Source organism: Gopherus flavomarginatus, chromosome 7, assembly GCF_025201925.1.
Source record: "Gopherus flavomarginatus isolate rGopFla2 chromosome 7, rGopFla2.mat.asm, whole genome shotgun sequence".
Taxonomy (NCBI): Eukaryota; Metazoa; Chordata; order Testudines; family Testudinidae; genus Gopherus; species Gopherus flavomarginatus.
The window spans coordinates 91750352-91769200 of NC_066623.1; the positions used below are offsets into that span (position 1 = coordinate 91750352).

Consider the following 18849-nt stretch of genomic DNA (forward strand, 5'->3'; position numbering starts at 1 on the left):
AATCCAAATATTGCTGCTCTACTCATCAGATATTAGATAGAAATCATGGTTTACTGAAAAAAATCATTTTGCATCTAACTATAACAAGGCAGGTAACGGGCCTGTCTGTTTTATTGTTTTTTCCAGCTCAACAGAGCATTCCAAGAAGAAGAATCTCTATCCATTTTTTACTGCATCAGTATGCAGTGGTTCAGAGAATGGGAAGGATTTGTGAAGGGTAAAGACAATGGTAAGTAGCTATTTGGGGTTGTAAAACTCTCTTCAGTAATTAGGTAATCTATGCTCTTTCATTATGTTCTCTGCCTTATCAAATAGTAGTAACAGTAAAGTAAATTATGTCTGAATGTTGTCAGAAGGATAAAACAAAGAATATCATGAGCAGAATAGTAAAGAAAATATTTAATGCATGCTTTGATAGTTCCAAATATTGTGCAGAAAGTCAATTTCACAGAATACTACTGTCGTTAATAGAGCTATCTTCAGGTGAAAATCTCTTTTGTAAAGCTACAATTTAAATATTCAATAGTACCTATTTTTGGGATCAGGTAAGGATAGTAATTGTGGCTAACTTGCTTTTGAAACTGCTTGAAGATTTTATTCATTATTGCAATGATTACTCTTTGAAAAATGTCCATTTGTGTCTTCTTATCATAGTACTATTGCTGAAAGCATGTTTCCTTTTCATCTGTACAAAGTATACAATTCAGCAGTCAGTAGACCATATGGGAGGCACTCAATTGCAGTGCTCTTTTAAAAAAAAAAAAATAAAATAAAATCTTTCTTTCCCTTTTCAGAGTCCTAATCTTTTATTCATTTTTTTCCACACTAGATCCTCCAGGTCCTATTGATAATACGAAGATTGCAGTCACTAAATGTAGTAATGTTATATTAAAACAAGGTGAGTATCTACTGATATTATAAATTCTTTATGTAGCCTATTCTTTGTTAATGGTTTGGGAAACATGCTACTATGAAGTTCCATATGCATTTCTGTTATAAACCATAGGTTTTAGTGGTTTTACACTCTTCATGCTAAATTTCAGATAATATATGCATGGCAATTGGAGAAAATTAATGGACTAGTTTCTGTTGCAGATAAATCCAACTACAGATATGAGTATAGAAAATAGTGTAGAGAACTAATTTTCTATTGTGGGGAAAAGTATTTTCTCTGTCGTCTTTCATTAAATGTGTACCACTCAATTTGCTTTGAGCTTGGAATCTTTTCCCTCTAGGTTGGAGGTGCTGGCTTTGAAGCTACTGGATGTAAGGTACATCCATTTAAACAGTCTGTCCTGATTTGGACCATCAGTTTGAATCAAGAATTACGTCAAACTAAAAGAATGTAGCCACAATATGTATGTACTCAGCACTGTACAAGACAAAAATATCAAAGTATGTGCAGAAGAGAAATGCAGAGAATGGAAAAGTATAGGAAAAAATGCACTGGGAGACCTAGAGGAAAAAGATCATATTAAATTTTTAAAACAATTTTAATCATTTTTGTGAGCCTGATAGAAATCAGTGTTCTGAAGGGGATTTGAATGAGAGAGCTGGGATCCTTTAGTGGACTGTTGTTGGTAGATCATTACATACAGAGGGAGTCATCTGCATTCATAGCATATAGTACTAATGAGGGAATTCTGTGCCAAAAATTAAAAATTCTGCACAAATCTTTTAAAATCTGCTTATTTTATTTCTAAAATAACACAGTATAATCACACCAGTTTCAATTATTTTGGTAATTTTTTTCAAAATACCTGTCAGCAAGTATGTCTGTAGCAATACAGACAACAACAAAAAATTCAGTAAATGTCTTTTGACAAATAGATTCTTACTAGGAATATTAATACAGAACTCTGAGGAGTAATTCATTTAAAGTACAGCACAGAACCATATTTCCCGTACCCCTCAGAAGCATTGCAAAAGTTTGGGAAAGTCGGGGGTAATGGAGGAGCTGAGGGAGAGCAAAGTAGTTTCTGGGAGGGAGCCTGGGTATGAACTTGAAGGGTTGTTGGGTATGGGTGGGAGAAGTATGGAATGGGTTTTGGTGGCAGGGCAGGGAGGGATTGTTAGGGAACATCCCTCATGCTGACCCCTAGCCTCTCCCATTCAGTCAGGCAAATCTGCTGCTGTCAACATGTGCCCTTCCACCCCCACTCAGCCCCCACTTGCCATCCCTGTATGAACCTACACCCTGTCCCCATGTGTCATTACACCCCTCAGCCAGCTGCCTCCTCATTTCCATGTGTCCCTACACCCCCTGTCCCAATGTGTTTTTGTGCCCCCGCTTAGCCATCCCTTTTCCCTTCTGTAGCTCTGCACCCGTTCCCCTCTGCTCATGTAGCCCTGCATCTCCCTCCCACCGTGGCCTTGCACCTCCACTCGCATTCAGTCCGCTGCCCTAGTCTGTCCTCCTCCACTAGCCTTTATGAGCCCATGTCTGACTCCCCAGCAGCCTACACTGTCTGTCTCCCCCCATCTCTTGACCTGGCCCAATAGGTGCTGTGAAGAAGGCAGGCTCTTTCTCTTCCCTATCGAGCTCGGGTTGGCCGGGAGCTGCTGCTCTGTTCTAGCACCACAGCGTCCTCTGGTGGTAAAAAGGCAGAACTGCAGCAACTTTTCAACAGAAGCTATTTTCTGCAACAAAAAAACCATTAAAAATATGCACAGTACATGAAATATGCTTGCATGGAGTGGCACAGAATTCCCCCAGGAATAATATTTCAAAATTAATCTTAATACATTTCATAATAATATCCTCTAAAATGTAGTTTAAAAGTTTACAGGTAGTGTGGTTAAATATTTACATTAACCTGTTACTTGGTTTCTATGAGACTTAGACCCAGGGCATATTAGAAATTTAATTGTTTAAACTCTATATACACAGTGGCACAGTGTTCCTAATGTTAAGCATCTGACTATAACATATAACAAGGAAACTGTGTTAAATCACTTACTGCTGGTAGATTGGTCACCAAGCTCTCACTCTAGCTTAAGCTATCCTAAGCCATAATAGAACTCGATGGAAGTTGGAAAAGTATTTCTACCAAACTCACTTGCCTTGCATTGACTCTTGAGTTGAAAGAGAGAGAGGTGACAGGAACTCTGGTAAATACTGTACAGCACCACATAATTGCTGATCCAACACCTGTGAAAGTCAATGTGATTCTGTTGTTCTCATCTGTAATGTCCTATTGGTGTATTCTTCCTTGGGTTCTGAGAATTTCTTTGTTTCCTGCTTTATATTCCGCACTTTTAGTACTTTGTCTCAGCCACTGTGAGCAGACTGGACTCTGTGAAGTCCCTTAACTCCATGCCTTAGTTAGCTGGAGTTGCATGTAAAATCCTTTATTGATTGCCAGGAACTGAACACAAGCTTGTCTGCAATCAGCCTGGTGGACAAATTTATCCAAGAAGATGATTCATTATAGAAACTTCACATTTTATAACCTATTTTGGGTTTTGATATGCTAGTTGTACATTTGAGATAAATTAAGTGCCACATTCTCTGGTGATCAGTTGGTTTTGGTATCAATTAGTATTAAATGTAAGAAAGTTTGTTCTCCATTATGTTCTTGACAGTTCACTTACAAAACACTCATCAGGTTGGATAGTATGCACAGTGTTGTTGCAGAAATTCAAAGGGATGATATTAAATTTGAGTGTTTAGTATTTAGGGCAATAAGTTTTCTGCCACTTTTAAACATCTTTTTTTTTAAAACCACACAAGAGTTTTATTCTAAGTCATAATCTAAGCTTTTTAAGATATGCTTTTGAAAACAATTAAATATATTGTTTTCAGGAGCAGATTCTGGACAGATTTCCGAAGAAACTTGGAATTTTCTCCATTCAATCTATGGGGGTGGACCAGAGATCATGCTCCGACCACCTGTTGCTCCAGTAGACCTTGATGTGCTTCAAACAGAGGACAAGATTGAATTAGAAACTCGTAGTCTGTAGCCATCAGCACAAACATGAATTTGTAAGAAATCCTTTCCACTTGCCTAAAACACATTCCTGAAAGGTGTTTAGTTTTTATTTTATTTTATTTTTGCCTAGAAAGGGGCAGTTCCTTGGGCATTATGTTAGTAACGGAAGAATTAGTTTAAACTTATAATATAGATTGTTTAAAAAATTTACTTTGAAACCTTTCAGACAGACTATTCCCTTCATGTTTTGGAAAGTGTGTGACTTATATATTTTGGAACATTTGGTTAATTGAAAAAAAGTCAGCACAACTTTTGCTACATGTTAAACCTATGCTATCCTTTGTAGAATTATAAAATTGAGATGAAGGATTTTAAAAATGCTTTTAAATATCGCTATGAATTGGTGATCAGTCTTTTCTGAAATTTACAAAATGCAGCATGTCTTTAATTGTACAGTTTTGACAAGACTAGGTATAAAAAGAGCATATTTTAAATGGATTATGGGGACATAGTAAACACTCAGGAAAAGTTAAGTTTCACTTTTTTTGTTTGCACTGCAATGTATAAAATAATGAACAGCATAAAACTTTCAAATCCTTTTCTTATTTGAATGTATCATATATATAATTAGTCTGGATGGAATATTGTTTTGGTCAGCATATGTCAGTAACTTATTGCCTACTAAAGTTTAAATCATATAATCAGCTTCTGTATATAAACCTTCCTAATATCTTCAATAGTATCAGTGATGGAAAAAATCTGTCTTCTTTAGGATATTTGTTTGAGAGCATGAAGTGTGGAATGTAAATGATTGTGGACATGAGACTGATGTGCACATGAGAAATTAAATTGTCTAGTCTTTTTTTAATTAAACACATAAACAGTTCCTTCTGAAAAAAATTATTGTATAATTACGCTTTTTGGTATGATTTGTGATGTCAGAAGTTGGATAAAATATATGTTGCAAGATTACAAAATCTTGCTGGATAATTTATACTGGAATGTGAATGGCATTCAATCTTCTTCTTTCTTTTCTTTTTTTTTCTGCCTCATACAACTACCAGCTAATCAACATTATTCAAAGCTGGTTCAAATAAAAATGACCTTTTAAAAACTGGAAATATTTATTCAAATGTGTTTGAATTCTTTATAATTATTTGTATTTCACTTAAAAGTAACTTGATTGCAATACAGATTTCACGTGTTTAAGAGGTGTTCCTTAAAGTTTTCCCCATTTAGGTATTTGGAAACAGTGTTTAGAGACACACGAGGTAATATTTTTTATTGGACCACCTTGTGGGTTGTTTGAAGGCCAGAAGAGGGGTTCAGGAAAGATTTCTTTCAGGATGGGGTCCCCATCAAGTTTGAGTTGTAGTTGTCACTTTCCACTCCACACTGGAACCTATATGGGATATCATTAAACAACTACGAGTGTGCAGGCGGGTGGGGGGAATCTTTGTATTGAAGCAGGTTCTCTCAGCATATAAAATAATAATAATAATACTCCCTCTGAACACTGGATTTATGGTTTATTACAACAAACTGAGGGTATGGTACGATGGGACTTCCTACAAGGCATGTATCTGATCTGCGACTGCTAGCAGCAAATGTCTACAGTGGCTGATGGGGAGGGCTCTGAGTTACTACAGAGAATTCTTTCCCAGGTGTCTGGCTGGTGGGTCTTACCCATGTGCTCAGAGTCTAACTGATCACCATATTTGGGGTTGGGAAGGAATTTTCCCCTGGGTCAGATTGGCGGAGACCTTGGGGGGGCAGGTTTGCCGCCTTCTTCAAGTGATAGTCCCTATTGTATTCCATTGTGTGTTTACGTACGCGTCCAAAGCTGGAGTAGTTGAAAGTAGTAGTGTCCGTTGGTTCGTTCATGCACCCTTGCCTCACCTCATGGTTTCGTCAGAGGTGATAAAGAGCAGGGTGGACCGACTTTGTCTCCAGTTCCTTCTCATCGCTGCATAGTCCGAGTGAGAGCTACTAGTGTTCTCTCAAGTAGGACGCACCTTCAAATGTTTAGAATTGTATATAGTTAGTTTTTCTTAAAGTGTTTTCTGTTTTTACTGTTTTAATATAGTTTTAGCTTTTAGTAGTATTTGTGGAACTGAGACTTTGGGGGAATGTGTTTACAGGTTACCCGTCCCTGCCACCCCACCACCACCTCAGTACCCATGCCGCCTGCCCTTGTTCCTTCTTGATCAGCTGTTAACATCAGTGCTGCCTCTACTGCTTGGGAGAAGCCCACATTTCATCTGGGTGCAGTATCTGCAACTCCTTACCAAACTATACCCAAGAAGGCAGCATGGAAGTCGCTTAGGGGGTGGGGGAGGTGTATCAGTATCCACTCTCAAGGTGATGATCTCATACTCCGCTGGTCAGATCAGACCAGCTATGCCTTACCCCCCCTCTACCTTTCCTGCCATGAGTACTCCACAAGATCAGGCAGGAGAGAGCCATGGTCATTCTGATCACCCCATTTTTGCCAAGACAGTTCTGGTTTCAGACATACCAATCTGCAGACATGTCACCTCACAGCATGGTATTTGGATGGGCAGCTTCTCTAGAATGGGAGTGTTCATCGGAAATGCAAGATATCCTCTTGAGCAGAAGGAAAGAGTCCACTAGGTATTCGTACTGGGCCAAGTGGAAACTCTTCATCTCCTGGGACCAACAGAAAGGGCTTTCCTCACAGGAACTGGCGATTCCCCTTCTTTTCAGTTATCTCCTGTCCTGGAAGACGTTGGGGCTTGCCCTCCACACTCTCAAGGTCCTCATAGTGAGAATCAGTGCCTTACACTCCCCATGGAAGGACACTCTGTATTTACACATGTGTTGACTAATAAGTTTTGGAAAGGCCTCCACAGAACTTTCCCACCCATACAACATATCGCTCCCTAGTGGGACCTCAACCTAATTCTAATGGCACTAATGAAACAGCCCTTTGAACTGCTGGTTTCCTGCTCTGTCCTTCCTTTCCATAAAAGTTGCATTTTCTCTGGCTATCACTTTGGTGAGAAGAGTAGGTGAACTTTGAGGTCATGATGGAAGCCCCTCCCCCCCTCACCATTTTCCAGAAGGACAAAGTCTCCCTTCACCTACTTCCCAATTTTCCACCAAAGGTAATATCCTAGTTTCATCTCAACCAACTCATATATTTAATTGCTTTCTTTCCAAAGCGTCATGTTTCAGCAGAGGAACAACAAGTTCATTCCCTCCATGTCTGCCAGGCCATGGCCATCTACCTGCAGGAGACAAGACTCATCAGGACGTCTCCTTATTGCAATGGCTGAGAGAGCTAAGGAGCAAGCAATCTCCACACAGAGAATCTCCAAGTGGATTTCGGGGTGCATTACATTCAGCTATTAGTTGTCGCTGCTGCCTCCACTGCTCGGCGTGAGAGCCCATTCCACAAGAGCCCAAGCGTGTAGGGCAGTCACGTGGAGTTCGGTACATACTTTTGCAAGAGATGAGGGGAGGACAGCAGTGCCAAATGAATCAACTGTTCCATCCTCATCCTTGCATCTTCCTCCAAATTAGGTACTGTTTGTTAATCATCCTCAGTGGAATGCAAGAGGGGCCATCACTCAAAGAAGAGGTTACTTACCTGTAACTGCAGGTTCTTTTAAATGTGTGGGCACTTTCTGTATTCCACTTCCCATCCTCCTTCCCCTTTGCTGCAGATCTATTCAGTTGGTGATGGAGAAGGAACTGGAGACATGGTCGGTCTGCCCTGCCCTGCCCTTTATCATTTTGGATGAAACCATAAGGCAAGGCAAGGGTGTATGTGTGGACCAACAGACACTTCTACTTTCAAATTCTTTAGCTCCAGAAGCATTGCATGTATGCATAAACCCTCAATGGAATACAGATAATGACCACACATCTCAAAGAACCTCCAGTTACAGGTAAGTAACCTCCTCTTCCTCTGCAGCATGGGGCCTGGGTCACTTGCAGATTTAAACTAGTATAAATGGATTCTCTGAAGTCTTTAAATCATGATTTGAGGACTTCAGTAACTCAACCAGAGGTTAGGGGTGGGTGAAGTTCTGTGGCCTGCAATGTGCAGGAGGTCAGACTAGATGATCATGATAGTCCCTTCTGACCTTAACTATAACCCACTAACAACCCCCCACCCCCACCCCAAACAACAACACACCTTCCCCCCTCTAACTGGAGGGCTGTTAACTTGAATGGTCCCTTGAAATGTGTGTTAATTACTTATGCTTCTGCTAAACAACCTGTTCCACCTTGTATTTAGCTGTGACACTCTGTGTTTCCAAGACCTGAAGAGCTCTGTGTAAGCTCAAAAGCTTGTATTTCCCACCAACAAAACGTGGTCCAATAAAAATGATTACCTCACCCACCTTGTCTCTCAACACCATTTCCAAACACCATGAGATGAGATTTTCTGGCATGAGTTTATTTTCCTTCAGAACTCGCAGAAGGAAGTGAAGGAAAACCCTCCTAATGTGTTCATAAACAGTACTCATGACAAATCATGCTCGTTCGCACTTCAGATGTTTATAGTTTAAACAGTTCCAAAAGGTTAGTTTTTCTTGCCATCCATGAAGTATATAGAATTGTACTGTAAATTTGCAGAAATGTTTTTCATTAGTAAATTAAATCCCATCTAGAGGAGTACTATAAGCCTACATATTCGTCTTTGAGTGCTTGCTCATATTAATTCCAGTTAGATGTGTGCGCACGCCGCATGCATGGGTGTCAGAAACTTTCCCTAGCAGCTACCCATTGTGCTGGCTGTGGAGCCCCCTGGAGTGGCGGCGATATAGCGCTCTATATATGACCCTGCCTGCCTGACACCCCTTCAGCTCCTTCTTACCATCAGTGATGGTTGTTGGAACAGTGGTCTCTTGCTTGCAAGTGCTCCATTAATACCTAGTTCTTCTGTTTACTTTGTATATAGTTACCCATTGTTAGTTAATTGTTCTCTTCTAGTTGTTAATTGTAGTCTTTATGTTGGTTTTTTTTCCCTCTTCACTGAGTACCCCGCAGGGCTCTGGGGCATGCCGTCTCAGGGCTTCAAACCCTGTAGCTCCTGCACCAAACCAGTGTCCATGGGCAACCCTCACGACTCTTGTCTCTGGTGTCTGGGAGAAGTGCATAAGGTGGACAAGTGCAAGATCTGCAAGGCCTTCAAACCTTGCACTAGAAAGGAGAGGGACATTTGTTTAAAACAACTCCTCGTGGAGTCTGCCCTCCATCCACAGCAGGACCTGGCCCCAAGTGCCTCAGTGCAAGAGTGCTTCTCTGGTGGTGCCATCGGCAGCACCGAAAAAGGACTCAGCACACCCTCCCAAGGGTCTGCGATCTCCCGGGGCCCAGAAGCATTCCCCTCGGCGCCCCTCCCACTCGCCAGCTGCCTGCAAGAAGCAGGCTAAGGACAAGCCTCCACAATGGCCTGATACGGAAACCGCAGCCTCGGCAGGGCACGGTGTGGAGCATGGGCCTATAGCCAACAGACCCTCCAGTCGGGCTTAACCTTTATAGGCTCCCGTCTTCCCAGGAAGTCCCATGGTCCTGGACTCCCTGCAGGTGGAGGAGGTCATGCTACCCTTCACACTGGACACTTTCAAGGCCGCTAGAGGGCTTATCGAAATGACAGCGCCCAAGTCTCCAGTCTCAAGGCCTCCACTACCCCAAGGCCCAGCACCTTCCAGAGGCAAACCGGCTATCTTCAGGCTGTCTGTCCCCCAACCAGGATCTCCGTGCCGCTCTGAGTCACAGCACCGTACTTATGCCCTGCGCCGATCTGACTCACGGCACTAGTCTGACTTGCGCCACTGGTCTCGTAGCCCCAACGCTCGGAGCCATTCCCGCTCTAGGTGGTTGTCAGCTGATAGGTCGTGGTCCTGCTCGAGGTCCAGATCCCCATCTGTGACCTCGTGGCACCACTCGCATCGACCTCGGACTGCACTTCCCCGTCGTCACTCGATACACTGGCACCGCTCTATGCAGAGCGGTACTGCTCTACATCACAGCACTGTACCTCATCTCGGCACCGACCCACTTTGTGGCACTGCTCCCCAGCACAGCACCTGTCCTGTTAGCGGCACCGTTCCAGATCCCGCTTTGGCACGGGCCTCGATAGCGGCACCATTCTACATCATTGCACTACTCTCCATCAAGGCAAAGCCCCACTTTGCAGTGCCAATCGACCTCCCAGCACCACTCCAAATCTCCTGACAAGGTGGTGGTAGTACCTCCACATCTGGCCCACCACCCATGGACTACAGGGCCCTGCAGGACCTCCTCTGAAGGGTGGCCCTAAATATGAACCTCCAGGTGGAGGAAGTGGTAGAGGATGAGGACCCTGTGGTGGACATTCTGGCACCGGAGGGTCCCTCTCAGGTGGCCTTACCCATGTGAAAGACTATCAATCTAACACCAAGACTATTTGGCAAATGCCTGCCTCCATTCCCTCTATGGCCAAAGGGGCTGAACGAAAGTACTTTGTCCCTAATAAAGGTTACAAATATCTTTTCACCCATCCCTCTCCATTTTCCCTTGTGAATGAAAAAAAGAAGCAGGGTCAGCAGGGGTCCATGCCCAAATCAAGAGACCCTAAACACCTTGATTTGTTTGGGAGAGAGGCCCCCTGTTGAATAAACCTTTTTCTCTGGTTGGCTAACCAGCTCGCGATCCTGAGCCAGTACAGTTACAACTCGTGGTTCACAATTCAAAAGTTCAAAGAGCTTCTCCCTTCCGAGTCAAGGGCTGAACTGGGGGCCATCGCTGAAGAAGGCAGAATCATAGCCCAGACTTCTCTCTAGGGTTCTTTGGATGCTGCGAATTCGGCAGCACATACCCTGGCGTAGGGTTTCATGATGAGATGCAATGCCTGCTCCAATCCTCGGGTCTCCCCCCGAAAGTTCAGCAAACGATTCAGGACCTCCTGTTCGACAGCCAGGGCCTGTTTGCTGAGCAGACGAACTCTAGACTGCATACCTTGGCATGCATACCCTGACGACCCAAAGGAAGCCTTTCAAACCGCAGACCACCCAGCAGCTGTCTTTCCCCATTAGGCCCAGGCAGGATTTCTCCCGCAGGAGGAATAGGTAATCGGTGTAGGCCATCACACCCTCCTCCTGAGCAGGGCCAGGGACAGTCCAAGCCCCCTCCAGGCCCTAAGCACCCTTTTTGAAGGTGTCTACAAGGACGGATTACCAGTCCACAACCTGGCCAGTTATCCTCCCTTCCTGAATAATCTATTTCACTTCTAACGTGCATGGTCACTTATTACGTCGGACCAGTGAGTGAGGTAGCCCTCTTACTGTGGGAATTTTGTCTATCCCACTCCATCCTTTTCCAAACTTCATACCTGCCAGGCATTCAGAACAAGCTGGTGGACACTTTGAGCATACGGTTCCTTATGCATGAGTGGTCGATTTGTCTGGACATCATCCACTCAATCTTCTGCAGTTGGGGGTTTCCCCGAATCAACCTGTTCGCCACGTGGGCCAACAGGAAGTGTCCAAACTTCTGCTCCTTGCAGGGTCACAGGCCAGGCTCAATCGCAGATGCATTCCTGATTCCATGGTCCGGTCAACGGTTATGTCTTCCCACCATTTCCATCCACAAGATGCTTCTCAAGGTTCGCAGGGACAGGGTGGACATCATACTGGTGGCTCCAGCTTGGCCTCGCCAGTGCTGGTACCCCACCCTCATGGACCTGTCAGTCCTGTTCCTGGTACGTCTACCTCTCGCTCCCAACCTCATCTTGCAGAATCATGGCCGCTTCCTTCACCTGGACCTTCAGTTGCTCCACCTCATGGCCTGGAAGATCAGTGGTTGAACCAGACAGAGCTCGCCTGTTCGGACCCGGTGAGGCAGGTGCTTCTAGAGAGCCACAAGCCATCTACCAGAGTCACTTAGAAAACCTTTTCCATTTTGCTTTGTATCTGGTGTGCCCAAAGGCAAGTACTTCTGCTCCAGGCTTCAATCCCATGTATCCTGGATTATCTCCTGCCCTTGAAAGACCAGTGCCTGGCATTTGGTTCTCTCAAGGTTCATCTCACAGCTATATCAGCTTTTCATCCCAGTGTTTGCGCATCCCATCGTGGGACGTTTCCTGAAAGGTTTGAAGAAGATTCATCCCCAGATGAAGCCCCCTGTTCCGGTCTGGGACCTTAATTTAGTCCTTTCTTACCTCATGGGTCCTCACTTGAGCCGTTAGCTTCCTTTTCGCTTCTCTACCTCTCTTGGAAGGTTGCTTTTTTGGTGGCCATCACCTTTGCACGACGTGTGTCTGAACTGTGGGCCCTCACATCTGAGCCTCTCTACCTGATTTTTCATAAGGACAAGGTGCAGCTTAGACCTCCCCCAGCCTTTCTTCCCAAAGTCGTGTCCCACTTTCATGTTAGCCAGGACATTTTTATGCCAGTTTTCTACCCAAAACCACACACCAGCCCTCGTGAACAGCAGCTGCATTTGCTGAACATTAAAAGAGCGTTCGCCTTCTATATAGACCGAACAAAGCCGTTCCCCAAAATAACCCAGCTGTTCATCGCTTTAGCAGAGCAGATGAAAGGTTTTCCCAGTCTCTTCCCAGCGGATCTCCTCCTGGATCACGGCGTGTATTCGCACTTGTTGTGACTTGGCAAAGGTTCTTGTGCCTGCTATTACAGCTCACTCCACGAGGGCGCAGGCCTCACTGACAGCCTTCCTGGCCCATGTACCTCTTCAAGAGATCTGCAGGGCTGCCACATGGTTTTCAGTGCACACCTTTACTACGCCATTGTCCACCAATCTCGAGACGATGCGGCCTTCAGCAGAGCGGTTCTTCAATCTGCAATAACCTGACCCCGACCCCACCTCCGAGGTAAGACTTGAGAGTCACCTAACTGGAACTGATATGATCAAGCACTCGAAGGAGAAAAAAGAGTTACCTTTTTTGTAACTCTTGTTTTCGAGATGTGTTGCTCATATCTATTCTGTTCCCCCCCTACCTTCCCCTCTGTCAGAGTTGCTGGCAAGAAGTAACTGAAGGGAGGTCAGGCTGGCTAGGTCACATATATAGAGAGCCATATTGACGCCACTCCAGGGGGCTCCAGAGCCCGCCTGACGGGTAGCTGCTAGGGAAAAGTTTCCAACAGCCATGCAGGCGGTGTGCACACACACCTAATTGGAATAGATATGAGCAACACATCCTGAAGAACAATGGTGGTTGTTTCTGTTTCACCTCCCTCTCCAGTGGATTATGATTTAGCACTTAAGCTTGATGAACATGGGGCCACCAAAAATATCTGCCTCTGTTTCTAGTGAGGAGTAAGAATGTTGAGTGGATGTATTGGACAATCCTTTTCTTTTTTTTTTTTTTTTTTTTTTTTTTTCCCCCCTAAAAGGGAAAAATATTTGGATTGGCTGCTCTGATGACTACTGGGCTTACTTTCAATTATTTCCCTAAATGATAGTTAAGGTACAGCTGTTCCCGGTGTTAATTGATGAATAACCACAGCAAGAAAAGACCCACGTGGAGCCAAGAGTAATACATAAGTTTGTCAAAGTCAGGTGGAGAGAATTTTCTTATGCACTCTGATAGCACTACATTTCTTATCTTGGTTGGTGGGATCTGTTTCCCATATCTTTCAGCTGTTGAGTTGTCTGTGTGACAAATTTGTTACCAGTTGTAACATTGTAACAACATGATCAAAAAACAGAAGGGTTCAACTGCGGACTCAGGTGTCCCACAGTTGTGGGCAATGATGGCGTACACGGTAGGGTCAGGGCTGGATGCACGGGCATTAAGTAGCGCGGACCTGGGAGTCCCAGTGGTGTCACAGGAGGCAGGTTGTCCTAATGCCTGAACCATGGAAGGGGCAACAAAAATCCGGTTGCTGTTTTCATGGGTGGGTGAGGACCTCTCCCAGCTGAAGAGGGCTCTCAGCAAGGTGAGATATAATCCTTGGGGTTCCATTGTGAAGTGTGCATTCATGGCAAAGTTTGTTTAAACCTATATGCCAAGTATAAAAAGCAAAAGGGCAAAAACCTAGGGGCAGCTTTGAAATTAATATGAACTGTAGCGGCCATGTGGTATCAAACATTGTTGAAACAGGAAAAAAAATTTTTTTTAAAAAGGCAATGTGTACTTGACAGCTAGTAAAAATTAAGCAACTAAAAGTGAAAATTACTAAACAGATGGCAACCCAAGCCTACGCCCGGGACAAGTTGCTGACCTTAAGACAGGACTTCCAGGCGGAAAAAGCAAAACGCTCCTGCTTGGAAGCACTGGCTAAGTAAGTACCGGTCCTTCAGGGACTCGTCAAAGATTTAACCATTCGTGCCCACATTCTCCACCAAAAATGTGACAGATTTATGTTACCAATCTGCCTGAAGCGTCAGGTGATCAGGCTGAGGTCACAGGAATGTTAGGGGAGGAAATGTTTTAAAGCTTTATTAATAAAATAACAGCAGTGAGTGATGGGTCCGCCCCCATGTCACTCAGAGGAAGGAAGAAAGCGTTAGTGCCTGTGCCCTAACCCACTTTTATACTCACATGCACAACCCGAGGCTGGCCAAGCCTGGGTGTAATGTAAGAAGAAGAGAGGAAAGGACAGACGAGAGTTCTGACTTGTGCACAGACCGTCCAGGGTCTGCTATTTATCTCTCCAGCTTTTAGGAGGGTTTTAAGTCGGGGGGGCATCTCATTCAGGGACCTCTGTCCCCCATGCTCTGTGTACCAGTCCAAACCAGCTTTTTGTGGCTTCTCCAGCTTTCCCAAAACACACCAGCTTCAGGGACGCAAAAGTTATTTTCCCCCTCGCTGGCCTCCACCGTCTCACTAGTTTTTGCAATCCCTTGCAGTCTGGTTCAGCTTGCTTCTCTTTTCTTGTTTTATGGCTGGTCAGGGTTGAGATACAAGCCCCCGGCTTTTTGAAATCAAAGAGTCTGTTTGTGTGCATTGGCCTTGAGCAGCTGGAGTCGGCTTCTTATCTTCGGACCTAGCTGGAGCGTCGAATTAACCCGTTCCCTTTTCCCTTCCTCCCCCTTTGGCCTCTTGAAACCTGCAAAGGAATCTTTCACTCCATACACCTGAGGGGGGGGGGCCATTGGGGTGTGACACCTGCATGCAATATATATGCCACTTAGGCATCATCTAGAGGCTAGCTGAAGAAAACTGTTGTAGGTTATACTTCTCTTTGCTGAGGTCCTAGAAAGGAGGAGTCAACATGCTTGTCACATCACGGACTGTGTGAAGGTTTTTGTATATCAAATTTAATTACCTGCCTAAAACCAAAATAGTGCCAGATCCCAAATTAAAGCTCTTCTCTCTAATGTAAACTCATTTCAGAATGAATCGGGACCAGCTGACATGACTGGCAGGTCTTATAGGTTCTGTAAAACATTGCATATTACATCGCACAAGTCACCTGAGCACAATTTTCCTTAGGAGTCATAGATGGGTACGTGAGTGGATGTTAAAAAGTGATGTTTTCTGTTGATCCATGCAATCTGTTTCCTCCCAGTTATTAGACACAAGCTAAATTTAATTTTCTGACAATTACTATCTAGAGATTTCCTGCTCAACACTTCGAACTGCATAGGGGGAAAGGTAGAACACTAAATTTGGACACTGAAATGTAGAAATAAGTGATATGATTGACTGTGATAATGTTGGTATATGACTAGACTCATTTAAATGATGGGAAAGGTGGCTGGTTGGTAAACTATGAATGGGGGCATTGCTTACGTACAGCATAGTGGGAAAAGGCATTGGATTCTTGCAAGTGGGTACTATTTTAGCTGAAAATAGCGGCAGTCATAAAAAGAAAAATTACCAAAACAATTTTTGGTATCCTTTTCTCCAAAAGAAAATGCAAATTCCTTCATATTGTAATTCCGATTGTGCAATGTTTGCTTTCCCCAGAAATCAACACTTTTTGAGGTGACTAATTTTATTCTGTCTCTTCTATGTACCTTTTTGTAGTGTACATTCTAAAACAAGATGTCCTGGTTACCATGGTAACACTGATATTTTTCCCACAGCTTTCATTAAAATAGTGAATTTAAAAGAAGAGAGATGTAGCACTGACTGATCCTCTATATTCCTATTTCCTTCCACTTAAAGAGGTAAACAACCTCAGGACCAACTGTAAGACTTTTTAATTAGATAATCAGTTTTCTTAGCAAAACAAACTCTTCCATAGTTGCCCAAATGTAACTGGTTGGTTGCAATTAATTCAATGGCTTTAATAAATCATAAAAAGTTAAACAACATTTCTAATTACATTTCTTGTCTAATGCTGTTTATAATTAGACTGATTCTATTATTTAAATACACAAACAATAAATATCAAGACATTTTTTCAGCTGTGACTTCAGAATCTAAAAATCCCTGTACAAATTTAGTAGAGGACCACATTGTCCCTCATGCTTTTTTGTGTGTTTGTAATCTAATTAGTTCACTTCCCTGCCCAAGAACCAAGCAATATAGAATTAAACATAATGTTTATAAGTGAGTAAAAAACTAATTATTACCGGGTCAAATAAATGCCAAAACAAAGACAAGAGAGGGAACTGATCTGACTCAAATTTATTGTGAGTATAATATGTCACTGTAAATAAATTAGTAGTAGTACTGACATCCACGGTCTCACCAGAATCTGAAGACAATTTAGTCCCCTGCAAAAACGTAGGCCTTTGTACAGTCACATGCATGAGTGCTTACAGGATTGGAGTCTTAATTTAGTAATAGTTAATGGTTCATCTCTGTTTACAGTGTTCTGGTTAGAAATGGAAAATGCTTTGGTGCCACAACTACCCTATTTCTGGGACTTTCGATGAAGTATCAGGAACTCTAGCTATGATTAAATAATAGATCAGTGCAATTTTTCAGAGTGAATAACTATTAAAGCTTGTTTTTTACAAGGATGTATTAGACCAGTGGTGGGCAAACTTTTTGGCCCGAGGGCCACACTGGGGGGAAGAAATTGCATGCACGGCCATGAATGTAGGCCTGGGGCAGGGGGTTGGGGTGCAGGAGGGAGTGCGGGGTGTGGGAGGCAGTGCACTGTGCAGGAAGGCGCTCAGAGCAAGGTGTTGGGGCAGAAGAGGAGTGCAGGATGTACGAGGGGGCTCAGGGAAGGGTGTTGGGGTGCAGGAGGGGTGCACTGTGGAAGGGGGCTCAGGGCAGTGGTGCAGGGAGGGGTGTGGAGTGCAGAAGAGGGCTCAGGGCAGGGGGTTGGGGTGCAGGAGAGTTGTGAGGTGCGGCAGGGGGCTCAGGGCAGGGGGTTGGGGTGCAGGAAAGTTGTGAGGTGCAGCAGGGGGCTCAGGGCAGGGCGTTGGGGTGCAGGAAGGGTGTGCAGTGCAGCAGGGGGCTCAGGACAGAAGGTTGGGGTGCAGGAGGGGGTTGAGGTGCAAGCAGAGGGCTCAGGGCAGGTTCCCCGTTCTCGGCCAATGGGAGCTTTGGGGGAGGTTACCCATGGGCAAGAGCAGTGCACAGAGCCCTCTGTCCCACCCTCCCCCAGAGGCTGCAGGGATATAGTGCTGGTCACTTCCCAGAGCAGAGTGGGGCCTGCAGCGCCACAGGAGTGGCAATCCTGTGGGATGAAGCCAAAGCACTGAGGGGCTGGATCCAGCCCATGGGCCATAGTTTGCCCACCCCTGTATTAGACTGTCAGATTTCACTGAGATTTGTGAATGAGATTATTTTTTCACCAGCTTGTACCGATTGATCATCTTTCCTGAACTAGAAATAATACATTGCATTTCAAATTATATCACACCCACAACTTATTGAGAGACCGCATGTGAAATGCTCAATTGTAAATGACTGATTTCACTAGGAATCCTACCACATATCTGTCCTTCAAACAAAGTTGTATTTGGTCCCAGAAAATGTTTCACATCACAACACGACCATTAGTGTGTCAGAGTGAAAAGTATACAGAATGGCAAAATTAAAAACTTCTCTAGGATCAAAATGAAAACTTTCCCATAAATAACAGGCCTTTATCTCTAGCTTGCTTGCTAGCATATATATACCTGCCCCTGGATATTTCCATTACATGCATCTGAGGAAGTGGGTATTCACCCACGAAAGCTCATGCTCCAAAACGTCTGTTAGTCTATAAGGTGCCACAGGTTTCTTTGAGGCCTTTTTAGTGTTCCTACAGTCTTGGATGGCAGGCTTCTTTGCAGGAACAGTAAGATTTTTAGACTGGAGCCACCGGAGGAAACCCTGGTAGGAGAGGAGGCAGAGTCACAGGAACATATCCCAGATCAGACCCTAGAGCTGGCTCGTGGCCCTCTTGGCCCTGTTTTCTGAGGATCTGTTCAGGGATGGGCCCAGGGAACAGCCTGGGGAGGGAGTGGCACAGGGTCTGGAACAGATCAGCAGCTGGGTAAGCAGCAGCCAACATCTTTATTATAATTATGGGGGAAATTGTAACATTAAATAGGAGAGATTTCTGGCTTATGGCCAATAAAATAGTTAGGGAGGGTTATTGGAATGGGATGGCTTCAGACTCCGTTGAGGGTGGAAGTCATGCCATTTCCCTGGCCCTCTTCCTTCCGTTGGACCATCATATAGCCAAGAGGGCTTCCAAGTGGGTGGAAAAAATTAAACATGCAACTAAGTTTCCACTTAAAAAAGAAAATTGAGATTACAGGTTTAGCAAGCACGAGTGCACATTTCTGCATATATTGCTCTGTTTGTAGCTACGTCACACTGGTAGACTGATACAGTTATGCCATTACTAGCATTAGAGCAGTGTTTCCCAAACTTTTGGCCACAGAACATTTTTTAGCCTATTACAGAACATTTATAATATTATTTTGTAGTCATTTGGTTTTCAAATAAAAAATTGCATTATTTATGCTCAAATATATTTTATTTTATAAAACAAAGCAAATACAAATTTTAAAATAACTTGAACTAACAATTTCTAAC

General features: G+C 43.9%; 1 protein-coding gene across 9 annotated transcripts in view; it reads left to right on the forward strand.

The window, feature by feature from the left end:
• The window catches only part of USP33 (ubiquitin specific peptidase 33), a 92001-nt gene extending 86948 nt beyond the window's left edge, over positions 1–5053 (forward strand). For 7 of the 9 annotated variants that reach the window (XM_050961858.1, XM_050961857.1, XM_050961860.1 and 4 more), the window contains 3 exons: positions 127–229; positions 830–898; positions 3806–5053. In XM_050961858.1, the coding sequence (XP_050817815.1) occupies positions 127–229; positions 830–898; positions 3806–3963 (330 nt within the window). In that variant the 3' untranslated portion in view covers positions 3964–5053. Of the gene's footprint in view, positions 1–126; positions 230–829; positions 899–1235; positions 1731–3805 lie in introns of those variants that run through there. The other 2 variants (XM_050961861.1, XR_007775425.1) reach the window with 2 other exon arrangements.
• Positions 5054–18849: the final 13796 nt, after the last annotated feature.